This window comes from Plecotus auritus (assembly GCF_963455305.1).
Source record: "Plecotus auritus genome assembly, chromosome: 3".
Classification (NCBI taxonomy): domain Eukaryota; kingdom Metazoa; phylum Chordata; class Mammalia; order Chiroptera; family Vespertilionidae; genus Plecotus; species Plecotus auritus.
Genome location: NC_137772.1, coordinates 210,322,860 through 210,335,025, shown reverse-complemented (window position 1 = coordinate 210,335,025; position 12,166 = coordinate 210,322,860). Strand labels below are relative to the sequence as shown.

The following is a 12,166-nucleotide window of genomic DNA, read 5'->3' as shown; positions in this document are numbered from 1 at the left end:
GCGAGAAGGGGGAGCAAATCTCTTCCCACAGCTGGACTTCTGGCAGGCAGATCACGTAGCACCAACCTGAGCTGAAAATTAGAGAATTGGAGAGAGATGTCCTGGCAGAGAGGGGAGTGGCCGCCAAGCAGCCTGCCCTGCATGAAAACGTTGTGTCCACGTGATGGGACCGGGTGTGCAGAAGGAGCTGGGCTTACGCCCTCTCCCGGCATCCCACCCAAGGTACGTGCATGTTCGCGGCGGGCAGAGTGGAGGAAGCCAAGCTGGAGCCAGAGTTTGCACATCTGGAACTGTGCAGTGGGGACCACACCCTCTCCTGAAGAGCCCTCCAAGAACGCATGTGGATACGGTACAACCTGCAGGGCTGTGCCTTCAAGAGGGCGTCAGAAGCCATGTTAGTGTTCCCCCGACAGCCACAGAGACAACCCAGCCTCCGCCAGATAAGAAAACCCCAAGCCCTTCTGTACCCTCCTCCCCACCTGAGCACAGGAGGGAGGCAGGGCTTGGGGCTGGGGGCGGCCAAGGTTGACCATGACCCCCAGGTTTGGTAAGCCCCCAAGACTGGCCTGTGGTGAGGGAGAGCAGCATTTGAATCAGATAGGACATTGGAGTTTTATACAAAATGGATTCTTCAAAACTCAAAGGGACCAGGAAGTCATACACTCTTCCCGAAATGTCAGTTGGCCTGTTGCCCATCTGGAAGGAGGGACTGGGCATGGCCCATGTGGGAGCAATGAGGAGAAAACAATAAAACATTCAGGTGTTTGAACCCCAGAGGAGTTGCGAGAGTTGTGACTGTTCCATGAATGGGCCCCATGTATATATAGGATGTCCCCCAGAAATGTATATACACACTTTGAATAATTGTAAAGGCAGTGTTTATTAAACTACAGTTCATTTTCAAAATTGAGCTATCAGCTGTTAAAGTGTGTATACATTTGGGGGGACACCCTGTTACATTGTTTCAGGATCAGCAAAACAAGTTCCGTGTAACCAGGGTCCCTCTGCCTTCCGGTGAAGTCGGTCCCAGGCCTTGCTCCCTATCCCGTCAGGCTGACATGCATGACACTCCCGTGTGACCTGAGCAGGCCACTTTACCTCTGGGAATGTTGGTGTCTTCATCTGCAGATGACAGGCGTCCCTGGGCTACTGCTACACGTCTGTGAACGTGGTGGGAGATGTGATTTACAGAGAAGGATTAGCTCAGGCCTGGGGGGTGAGAGCGCAGCGCGGCCATGGCGATCCTAGGAGGGAGTCTGTACCTGTTAGGATGGTAATCTCTGGAGGCAAGGAGTGAATATATTCAAATCAAATGGCGGCTGTTGGAGATGAGGCTGGCGGGGAGGAGGGGCCCAAGACTTAAACTGCTAGGGATTTCCTTTTTGAACAGTAGGAAGAGGAAGATGCCCCTGTGGAGAAAATGACATGAAGTGTAAGAGGGAGCTGAGAAGAGCAGAGCTGGTGTAAGTGGAAGGGGCTGGAGGTGCCTTTTGGTTGGACCCTGGGGGGTCTTTCTTGCTTAATAGAATGCCAGTTACCTGACACTCTGTCCCCAGCAAGCCATCAGATGACAGAAGGGATGGAAAGCAAAGACGTACGTATTTGTAGATGTAGCTGGAGAAAAAGACGTTAAATTTCTGGTGAGCATTTCTGGGAGGGTTGGGGTGGGGGAAACGTTTGGCCGGGAGAAGCTTTCTTTCCCTTGAGCCCTTGGCCGGTGATGTTGTTCTTTACAAGGTTTCCGAACCATATGGCGGGTACGTTTTTATCTCCTTCTTGCACTGATCTCTGTACCTCTCCTCGTGAATTCTCAGGGTGCCCACAGTGCCGGCTGAATAAGATTAGGTGCTCTGCTGCTCTGAGATTCCATTTCAGGGCGTCTTTTAGATAGTGATGGAATTCACTCCTTTTCCGGAAAAGAACGGCAAAGGTCAGCCAGGCGCCTAGTCACTTTGTTTGGTGGTTTCTACTCTAACTCCTGCGAGGGGCTGTTGGTTAGTTCGGTCCTAAGCAGACCTCATTGCCTCCTAATAATTGCCAGTTATTAGATTGGCAGTGGTATGGTGGAGAGAGCGAATTACGGAGCTGACCCATTCAGTGCACAAATGCTGTTCCCCAAAGTTTCTGCTTGAATTACAGAACTGAGCTTCCCCTCCCCCAGCCTCCTTCCCGCCACCTCTGCCACCACACGCTCCAGTGCTGGGCGGCAAGCTGGCACCTCTCCCCTTCTTAACCACTGAGATTTGCCCTTGAGAACTCCAGAGGGAAAAATATCGCCTCGGTTTATCGAATGGAGGAGCAATGACTAAATCACGAAAATCAATTTACTGCATTCTTTGCTCATGGTCATTTGAAGATAAAAAAAATGAAGATGTTTGACGTGTGTTAAAGGTTTTCTCCCATCCTTCTTGAAACTATTGATCATCTGAAATGATGTGAAGAGGGAAACTATTTCCATTCTCTTCGACAAAAGTAAACCACAGCTGGCTTTTCCCAGTGTGATTGGTCATTTCCCTTGATATAAAGCTAACACCTAAATGCTCTTTTTTCTTTTCCTAGCCAACCCAAAATGTTTTGAAGCAAAAGAATGGCTTAGAAGTCAATGATTAACCCTTGAGCATTTTTTTGAGCTTTTTTTTTTTTTTTTAAGAAATGTGATTCTTTGCTTTTTATTATTTTCCTCTCTCCCTTCCTTGATGCTACCTCGGTAGCTGCCATGTTTTAAATATTGACAAGATGAGATAGTTTTCTGTTTATATCAGCAGTCGTCTGTCTGTGAGATATGGACGAATCAGAACGCTGGATTCCCTTTCTCAGCCATCCATCAGGTCCATAATGTAAGGTTACAAACGGTTATATTCTTGTCCTGAACTTGCGCTGTGTGATGTGTTGCAGAGTGTTGTCAGTGGCTGCAGGGACCGTGTCCTGGCAATGCAGAAAATGCGTGCTGTCTAATGACTCCTGAGATTTTGATTTTTATATTTGTCTATGATACTTCATTCGCTGTGCCTTGTGACCAGTTGACGTGCACACATTGTCCTAAAATGAGAAACATACTTGGTTTTGAAGTCTACGGTTAAAATCTGTCTCATGTAAGTTTTGGCTTTCATATCAGGTGTCTGTGTAACTTGCTTTTACAGGAAGAAGGAAAAGGGTAAATAGAGATATATATACACATGTGTATATATCGGTGTTTTTCTTCCCCATTTTGTACTTCCCCATGTCCATGGGCTAATCAACCCATTGTGTCTAACAGTTCTCAGAGGTCCATGCGCTTTACTAGTGAGAAATATTGGAGTGTGAGTTGCATGATATTCCGTATCCGTTTTATGCAAATGTGGGAGGAGGCGAGCCAGGGGAGACACTGTTACCGCTAAAAGTGGTTCTCAGCCTTTTGCATCTGACAGCACTGAATTGATCTCTGAAACGTGGAATCATGACCCATTTTACTCTAAGCTGCTGAATAGTATTCAAATGTTCCCATTTCACCAAAATTCATTTATGTTGAGAAAGGAAATATTTTAATGTCTGGGTTTTTTCCATTTTGTCATTTAAACTGCAGCCCCGTTTTCACATCCTGTTAAATTATTCCCATTGACTAGCCTACCCTACCGTCTGAGAGGCTGTGACATTTGGTTGAGAATCACAAAGCAGAGCTCGTGGGGTGGCATGCGAGGGGCCTCTCTCGGGGTGCCATGCCAGCGCACCCCTCCTCCTGTGCATGGGACTTCTGGCTCTTGGGGACCAGGGGGTCTAGACGTTGCCTGGTGCTGGTGCTCTGAGGTCCAGCAGTTCCTCCTGAAGCTGCAAACGCTAAAACATGCTTTTCGTGTTCAGAAGTGGCCATCTCTGCTCTGTATCATCAAAAGGAACAAACGCATTATAACCAATTGCATTGGACCCAACTACCATTCTTTATTCTTGAAGGGTTTTTTTTTAAGGAACTACAACAGCATCCTGCTTTTGTGTGTGTGTGAATGTTTGGCAGAGGCTTTTTCTTACATTCACATCCAAATAGCCGTATACATATTTATAAGCAGAGAGCTATATGTAGCATTCTGCAAAGCCTTAGAGATAGCAGAAAGTAAAGGTAACCACAGAAATCTTATGTCTGATGTTTGGGGAGCCTGTCTCTGACATTTGTCAGAATTATTGAAAGTGAAACCTTAAAATAGCAGTTGTCCTTTAAAATCATTTTAGTTTTCCGTTAAGTGTTTTTGAAGAAGTAGGATATAATGTTTGTTAATATTCAGATCTAAATTTACAAGCAGGTAGGTGGGAGCAGTTACTAGTAGAAAAGATTTAAAAGCCTCAGTTTTTAAAAAGCCAATTAAATTCTAATTTAAAAAAATAAATTTTAAAACAGTAAGAGAGGGCTTGGATGGATACCATGCCTTCCTGTCGTGTTAGAAAACTAAGTCATAGCCATGGCTTTTACTTACTGGCATCCTTAGGAAGTAAATAAATTTTCTCAGGAAGAAAATAAGAATACAGATAATGCTTGCCCCTTTTTATTCTCAGAGCATCTAGAATATGTAGTATCTTCCATTTCCTTTTAGGGGGAGAAAGCTATACGATAAACCATTTCCACATCTGCCTTAGGCGTTTGGTGTATTTGTACTAAAACCATGCAGCTTTGCCACCTTTTGAAATAATACCAAGTTTAAAAGCTGCTTTGGACTCTGCCATGCAATAAACACCTTATCTGTAGACTTCTGTGAATTATTTTCCTGTGTTATAACTAAATTCAGCTCCTAGTTTTCTGTTTTTCAGCTGGTGGTCTGAGACACTTAATTTAATGGCATCGTACTAGGTACGGCCCAATTATGATCCTTCAGATTCATTCTGACTATGGATTTCTAGTTGGCAGTTGGTAAATCCCTGTTACACAGAATCAGTTCTCCATTTAAAATTCTAATCTCACATTATGCTTTTTCTTACTGGGGACTGAGCCCACCACCCAGGCATGTGCCCTGACTGGGAATGGAACCGTGACCCCGTGGTTCACAGGTCAGCACTCAACCATTGAGTCATATCGGATGGGCAAATTATACTTTTTCTTTCTATTAGAAGGTTAATTTTTATTTGAGTTTGAAGGCATAGTTAATAAAGTACATTTCCCTCTGTGTAATTGATATATCCTAAAGGAAATAAATAAATACATACATACCAAGGAAATTATGTTTTAAGCCATTGCCCAGTTATTGCAACATTAAGATCATTCAATACAAGAGCCTAAAGGAAAAGTTTTTCTCTAAGTATTTTAAGTTCTAAAGAGATAGCCTGAACACATTTAGGAGGAGTGGCTTGAATTATTTCCATTATTCTTATGTAATTACTTAAGCTTTTTAAAGAGTACTGCCAGTCAGTGGTAGTTTAAAATATGACAGAATTTACCCCAGACATTTCCTATTTCATTTTTTTATTCTAATTAAACATTATTGCTTCATTGTACCCATGTTTAGATCTACTTTTCATTAAAGATAAAGTTTCATTATAAATCATTATTTGAGGCCAAAGACCTTTTAGGTCTGTTTGATTTTTATTTCATATTTAGGAAACAGTTTTAACTGAAAGATTGTTAGTTCTTTCAATTTACCTGAAAATATATAGGTATTATCTAGGTACCAATGCACTATTTAACAGAAGCTAATGGTTTGAATTTATTTTACATATAAGGCCAAACCGCAGGTCGTCAGTACTCTGCCCACCTCCTCCTAGCTCATTCCTGCTGTAATTCAACCTCCAGGAGGGCTGAGACCTAAAGCACCCTGTTCTCTGAACTCTTTCGTTCCTACCGTCAGTCAACCAGGGGACGCTGAATCCCACCCGAGGGCAAAGGCCACATGTGCCCTTCACCACCGTGCGATGCCAAGTCCATCCGTTCCTGTTAAATTAATTCCAGAGGGAAGACGCGACACCTGAGCTGAGTCTTCTAAATATTCTTGGCTCTAAGGTTTAAAACAAACAAGTTGATGAATATCCAGGAAGAAAAGAAATTTATTTTCTTACCAATTCAATATTAAGAACACTTTACCCTCAGTTTGAAAATGAATTTCTGGAAATAGCACTAAGTATAACAAAACTCAATTTCTATTTCCAGAAAGGTAGATTCAGCCACGAAGAGAATTTAAAAATATTTGGACTCGAGCAATGTTTCAAGGCCAGAAAGAAAGTAAAGTAAGGATTATATTTCTCTTCTCTATAATTATCTCCCCAACCACGAGGGGGAGGTCCCGTCTGATCACTCCGGATTCAAAGCAGGTGGTTTGTGATTTCTGGACAAAGTGGAATCCTAAGAGAGCAGATGATGCTGTTGCCAAACAAAGTTAAATGGATGCGCCACTAATTTCTTCAAGTGGTTATCTCATAAGAGATCAGGGTAATTTCCAGATGGAGGTGGTATGTGCTGGGGCCTGTTATTCCCAAAATGGCTGCTATAGTTTATGCTGGATGATGTAAATATTTGGATCAGCATTTGGCTGTAGTTCCGCTTTAAGTGTATGGAACTCACATTGAAGTTCAATTATAAAAGTGCCTGAGTTAATGAAATTAGAGAATGAGTTTGCATATGATTTGCATGCTTAATATACTAACACCTGAAATGTCCCCATAACTCCAGCTTCGCCCCACCCACCCCCTCCTCCTGCAACCCATCATGCCCCCCAGCTCCTGCCGTGTCTGTGTAGGCTGTTGTGAAACTGCCTGCTGAGCTCGGCCAAGGTTCCTCAGCTAAACTGTGACAGGGCTAACGTGAAGATCTGATGCTTGGTTTGAGCTGTCACTTCAGCACATGCTGGATCGAAGGATCTTATGATGCCAACCAGCTCCTTTTGTACCATTCCACGGAGTTGTGTGCAAACTTCTGTTGTTCCGTTAACAGTGTTACCTGTGACTTAAATGTACAACACCTGTTTGCTATGTTGTTGTTGCTTTATGGGGAGGGGGAGGGAAAGGGGGGAAAGTTAATGGGGGAGATTAGAGGATGAACTGCTGTAGGTGTTGAGAGAGCTTTTAATTAAGTACACATAGCTGCATGTTCCAGAGAGAGATTGTCACTTAGAAGTTATTACACTCAGCCTCAAAATAATATTGAAATCTACATAGCCTACATTTTTTAAATTTTATACTGGATTTTTTTAGACCAAATCACAGCCAGTTGCAATGAACACTGGAGAAATAATAAAGAGCCAGATGTTTGAGAAAGAAGGAAAAGAAATGATCAAAATAGGAAGTCAGGGGAAAACTTAATGCTAACCTTAATTGCAGTCAGTTATGGTTCTTACGTAATAAACATTCATATCGCTATAAAGAAAAAACTCAAAAATGAATCAGGGATGGATCATAAAAGAGACAAAAATGCTAAAATAGATATCCCAGGTAAAGTCCTAACAGTATCCACAGGTGGGAGGATAGAAGAACCACGCCATCTGCGTGTAAACCAGCAACTAGAAGAAAACGAACTCACAGAGTAGCTCAGATTAGAACATGAGAGAGGAGTGAGAGGGGTTCTGACTGGTCACACCCTCCAGCGAGAAGCCCGGGAAAGAGCGTGGTACTGAGTGTGCTCTGTCTGGGACTGGGCTGACCCGTCTTAAAGAGAAAAGTGCCGGGCTCTCTCCCTCTGTGAAAAGGTCTACAAATTCCCAAGGGACTCTAGAATCTTCTTCTGGATTTCCAAAGCCAGTTAGAAACTTCCAGAAGGCACAGCCTATGCCTAACATGTTCCAGCATTGGCTGCCACCTTACAGGCCACTTACTGGAAGTCCACAGTGCACAGGAAAGATTGGAATGCTGGTCCTCTTCCCCAAAATACACATCCTGGAGAATTGTGGTTATTAGTCTTTGGGAATCTCTATATTCTTTCAGAGAATTTAATGAAAGCTATGGACTTTCTCCTCCAAAACACCTCCATCCAAAATGTTGCATTGTTATCCTAGACTCCTTGAAAATCCTACATTGTCAACCCATATGCTAGTACATCTATGGAACGTGGTCTCTAGCCAAGGTTTTGCTTCGTTTGGGAGCTCATGAGACCATTTTATATTCTTTCATCTCCTAAGAAAGGTAATTTCTCATAATTCTATAAGACCAGCCAAATCCAGGTTAGGAAAGAGTGGCTTTGGAAATCTGCCTACTGTCTAGTTTTAATTATTTAAAGTCTATTTGAGAAGAAAGAACAGAATTTTGAAAAATCAGAATTTTGGCCAGGGGAAAGAGTAAGAAATCTCCCACGTGTAATATCTAAATCAGACGAGAGCCCACAAAAGACCTGCCAACACAGGCCTTTGACTTTATAGATCTCACTAAACCGTATTCAAGCAGACTGGGTTTTATTGCGCTTCGCTTCATTGAGCTTCATGGATGTTGTATTTTTTCAAATGGAAGGCAAAAAGATTACGACTAAAATAAAAAATAAAGATTACAACTGTCTTTATTGTAATACTCACCTGATTGCGGTGGTCTGGGATCAAACCTGCAGTATCTCTGAGGTATGCCAAAGCAGTAAAACAGGTTGAGGCTAACCTCGTGCAAAATGATAAGTCAAATGCATATGTGCTATATGATATCCCAGCATATGCATATATGCTTGTATTTGTGAGCCAGGATCCTCAGTTACATGCATATTCACATATGACCAAACATGGCATTGTAATGCCCAGAACAATCACAGTGGCATTATATCAATGCAAATGAAGTCAGGAGGGAAACTAGTTGTCATCCATTAGTAAACCTTTCTTCTAAAATGTTGTTTAGTATCACATAGAACCTTTTCTCCAGAGATAAAATTATTCAAAGGACATGGAACCTGTCATACTTGGAACCTGATATTTATGGAACTGAGTATTCTGCATATAAAAGCAATTCAAACTAAAAATGTCAAACAGTCAGGTTTAAAAACAGAAAACTCTTTCAAAAATTAGGCGTTCTTTCCCCTGTAACAGGAAAGTATGAATTAGTAAACGACTTACGAATATCTTAAAGGCCTTTAATTTTAAATTATTTAGCTTTACAGTATCATTCTAACAATAGAATAACTCAACTTCTTTCACACCTCAAAAATTAACTCAGCTTTGGGAAATACACTAATACATATAAAACCATAATAAACAGCGAAAGTATTTATATACATAATAGTATAAGACTCGCAAATTTATTTGCACATGTGCAGCACCTGTGTATACGATGACCTCGGGCTAGCCACAGGGAATGAACTTTGCCGAATGCTCATATTACCTCTGGAATAACTGTGATTTTCAGACAGGAGACTGGGGAGAACCTTCCATTACCTTGCGCCCTCCAAATGAAGCTACGGCCTCAACTCCAGTTCAGTATTGGCAGCACCACCCAGAAAAGCTCATCTTCCAGTCGTGTGATTACAAAGCTTTTGTAAGTTACCTTGAATTCAGTATTTGGGTCTGAGTAGGGATAGAGGGTATATTCCTGGCTTCCTTATTTTATATTGAAAATATACCAAAATGCCCATCTTCCTAAAATGGTGTCCAAATACATAGAGCTTTATAACCCTTTTAATCGTAGAAGCTTAAGATCTGTTTTCCCTTCTTATATAATTGTATATTTTAAATGAAATGTTGTACACTGAAATCTTAAAATGGAAATGAGTATCAATATAGCACATATAGACATCTCCATTCACCAGTGGTCTCAAAACATTGGGTCTACCGCCTTATAAAAATTCCAACCTCTCCTCATTGTTATCAGTGGGATTATATTACTAAGGATTTTTTTAATAGGGGAGGGAATCAAGCTTAGCTGAAAATTGTGAGTAATCTGAACCAGTAATTGATCAAAAGATACCATAGGTTTGGGGGCAGGTGGTTGTCATGACTACAGCAGGAAAAGTAGCTGAACCCTCGGCAGCGCATTGAAACTGCCTGGCAAGTGTTTCAATTAGGACAAACTTTCCTGATACCTTAAAAGATAAGGATTTCACCAAGATCATTTTCCTTAATTAAGATGTGGGCGTTCTGGTTATCTCAAGCAGTTTAGACTTTTTTTTTTCCACTTTGTGTTATCGGCACCTCTTTTACTGCTCGCTTATCTTGAAACACGGGATTTATTTCAATAGTCATTTCCCAAAATCTGTAGGAGTGAAATGCCCCCTTCTTCCTCCAAATTCCGGAGGCTTTCTGAACATGCCTTCCTTCAGAGCCTTTGACCACGCTGTGCCCCTGCCCATCCTCTGCCAGTCGGGACTTCCCAGGCTACAGGACTGGTTGCCAATCCTGTTTTTAGAGAGTGCCAGGTCTCCTCAGTCATATCAGGAAAATAATTACCTTAATTCACGTAGAACAAAACACCCCTAGAGCTCTTTTTTTTTTTTTTTTCTGAAGGAAATTAGAGAAGGAAAAATGACAGAAAACCTACTGAAGCTTCAAAAAGTTGAGGAGTGCCCTCGCTGGTTTGGCTCAGTGGATAGAACACTTGCAGACTGAAGGGTCCCAGGTTCAGTCCCGTTCAAGGGCATGTTCTTCAGTTGCAGGCTCCATCCCCATCCCTAGTTGGGGCATGTGCGGGAGGCCAGCAATCGATATATCTCTCTCTGTGTCTCTCCCCCTCCCTTCCACTCTCTAAATATCAATGGAAAAATATCCTCAGGTGAGGATTAACAACAACAAAAAATAGTTGAGGAGTCCCTTGATAGCCAGGTGAAATAAACATTTTGCTAAAACAGACGTGTTTGCTCCAGCTAGATCCTGGAGCGTGGTGGTGTTTCGTACTAAGGCAGTATGGGATCCCATCACCAAGATGTGAGTGGTTGGTGATTCCAGGAAGAGAGCTTCCCAGCCTTCTCGTACCCCATTCAGCCCTCCACTGTTCATCTGCACCAGGGCCCCCTCCGTGGTTGAACAACCGAGGTGACATTGTCCCTCCCCACAGGCTCCCATCCCCTTCTCAGGTGGGTCAACCATCAGAGGCCACACAGCTGTGAAGGAAAAGGGTCCAAAATAGGCATCTCTGCCTTGGAACAGCCTAATGTTAATTACCTAAGGAGCCGACTAAGCCCAAATGGGGTGCCTGTGGCTCAGCTCCTCAGCTGTCTCATACAACCCTGTAATTACAGAGACAGCAGCATGATTTATTTTTGCAGATATTGCTGCTTCAAAAAAACACAGGGAAAACATTTTTAGATGCCCCCATTTTGCAGTTAAATATGATGTGAAAGATGGTGTCTTTAGAGAATGCTGCAGTTTTATTATGAAGAGCAATTTACAGCTTTCGGAACTGTGGTTAACTCCGCTGTGTCCTCTCTACAGAAGTCTTGATTCGTTAGGATTAGTTACTGTCCTTCTTAAAAGTTGTGCACCGACTCACAGCCAGGAGAGCTAGCCAATGGTACTTTCACAGTGTGTTTTTAAATCGCTGCTCGTATTTGTACTTCTAAGTCATTGGATTTTTTGTGTGTGTGTTTTAGTATTTAGGTTCTATGCTGATTAAAGAGCTCAGGGGGACAGAATCAACCCAAGATGCTTGTGCAAAAATGCGGGTAAGTTTGCCAAACAATTTTATTTCTCATCGCTGAAATACTAAATACTGGGTTTGGATGCAAATTGCCACTTTCCACATTACTATTTTCTTCATCTGTTGGTCTGCTGAGTCACACTGGTGTTACATGAGAAGGTGTTCAGGCCTTGTTCATGTTTATACTTGAGCTCATCTCATTGTAGTTTGAGTTGGTGTCTTTTTGATATATTTATATGTATGACATTTACACTTATTTTTAAAGATCTAAAACAGATTGTATATACATGGATCAATGTCCAGATTAGGAGGGAAAAAATGATCTTTAGTTTATTACAAGAAAATGTTTTCAGCACCCACTTGACAGTCTACGTACTGATTTTCTGAAAAGGCTGCCAATTAACTCAAATTTATCGAACTCAGAAGTACTGGGAACATGTTATATAAAGCTAATATTCTTTATGAGGCTTAATTATTCTTTTTTAAGTATAAGAAACACATTCAACTCTGCATTGAATCATATAACAACGGTGAATGTTGACAGAACTGGCCATTCCAGACATCTGTGATTGGTGGCTGCAGGATTCCTTGGAGTCTGTACCAGCCAATCCAGCTCTCACACTGCAGAACCACGCCTACTCTTTCTTCCATGAGTCCCTTCGTCTTGCTTCCTCCAAAGCAG

At 42.1% G+C, this 12,166-nt stretch overlaps 1 protein-coding gene across 13 annotated transcripts in view; it reads left to right on the top strand.

The window, feature by feature from the left end:
• ANKS1B (ankyrin repeat and sterile alpha motif domain containing 1B) overlaps window positions 1-12,166 on the top strand; it is an 827,678-nt gene that overhangs the window by 773,349 nt on the left and 42,163 nt on the right. For 5 of the 13 annotated variants that reach the window (XM_080658528.1, XM_080658529.1, XM_080658527.1 and 2 more), the window contains 3 exons: window positions 2,766-2,837; window positions 9,262-9,390; window positions 11,438-11,509. In XM_080658528.1, the coding sequence (XP_080514654.1) occupies window positions 2,766-2,837; window positions 9,262-9,390; window positions 11,438-11,509 (273 nt within the window). Of the gene's footprint in view, window positions 1-2,762; window positions 2,838-9,261; window positions 9,391-11,437; window positions 11,510-12,166 lie in introns of all 13 variants that reach the window. The other 8 variants (XM_080658530.1, XM_080658522.1, XM_080658534.1 and 5 more) reach the window with 2 other exon arrangements.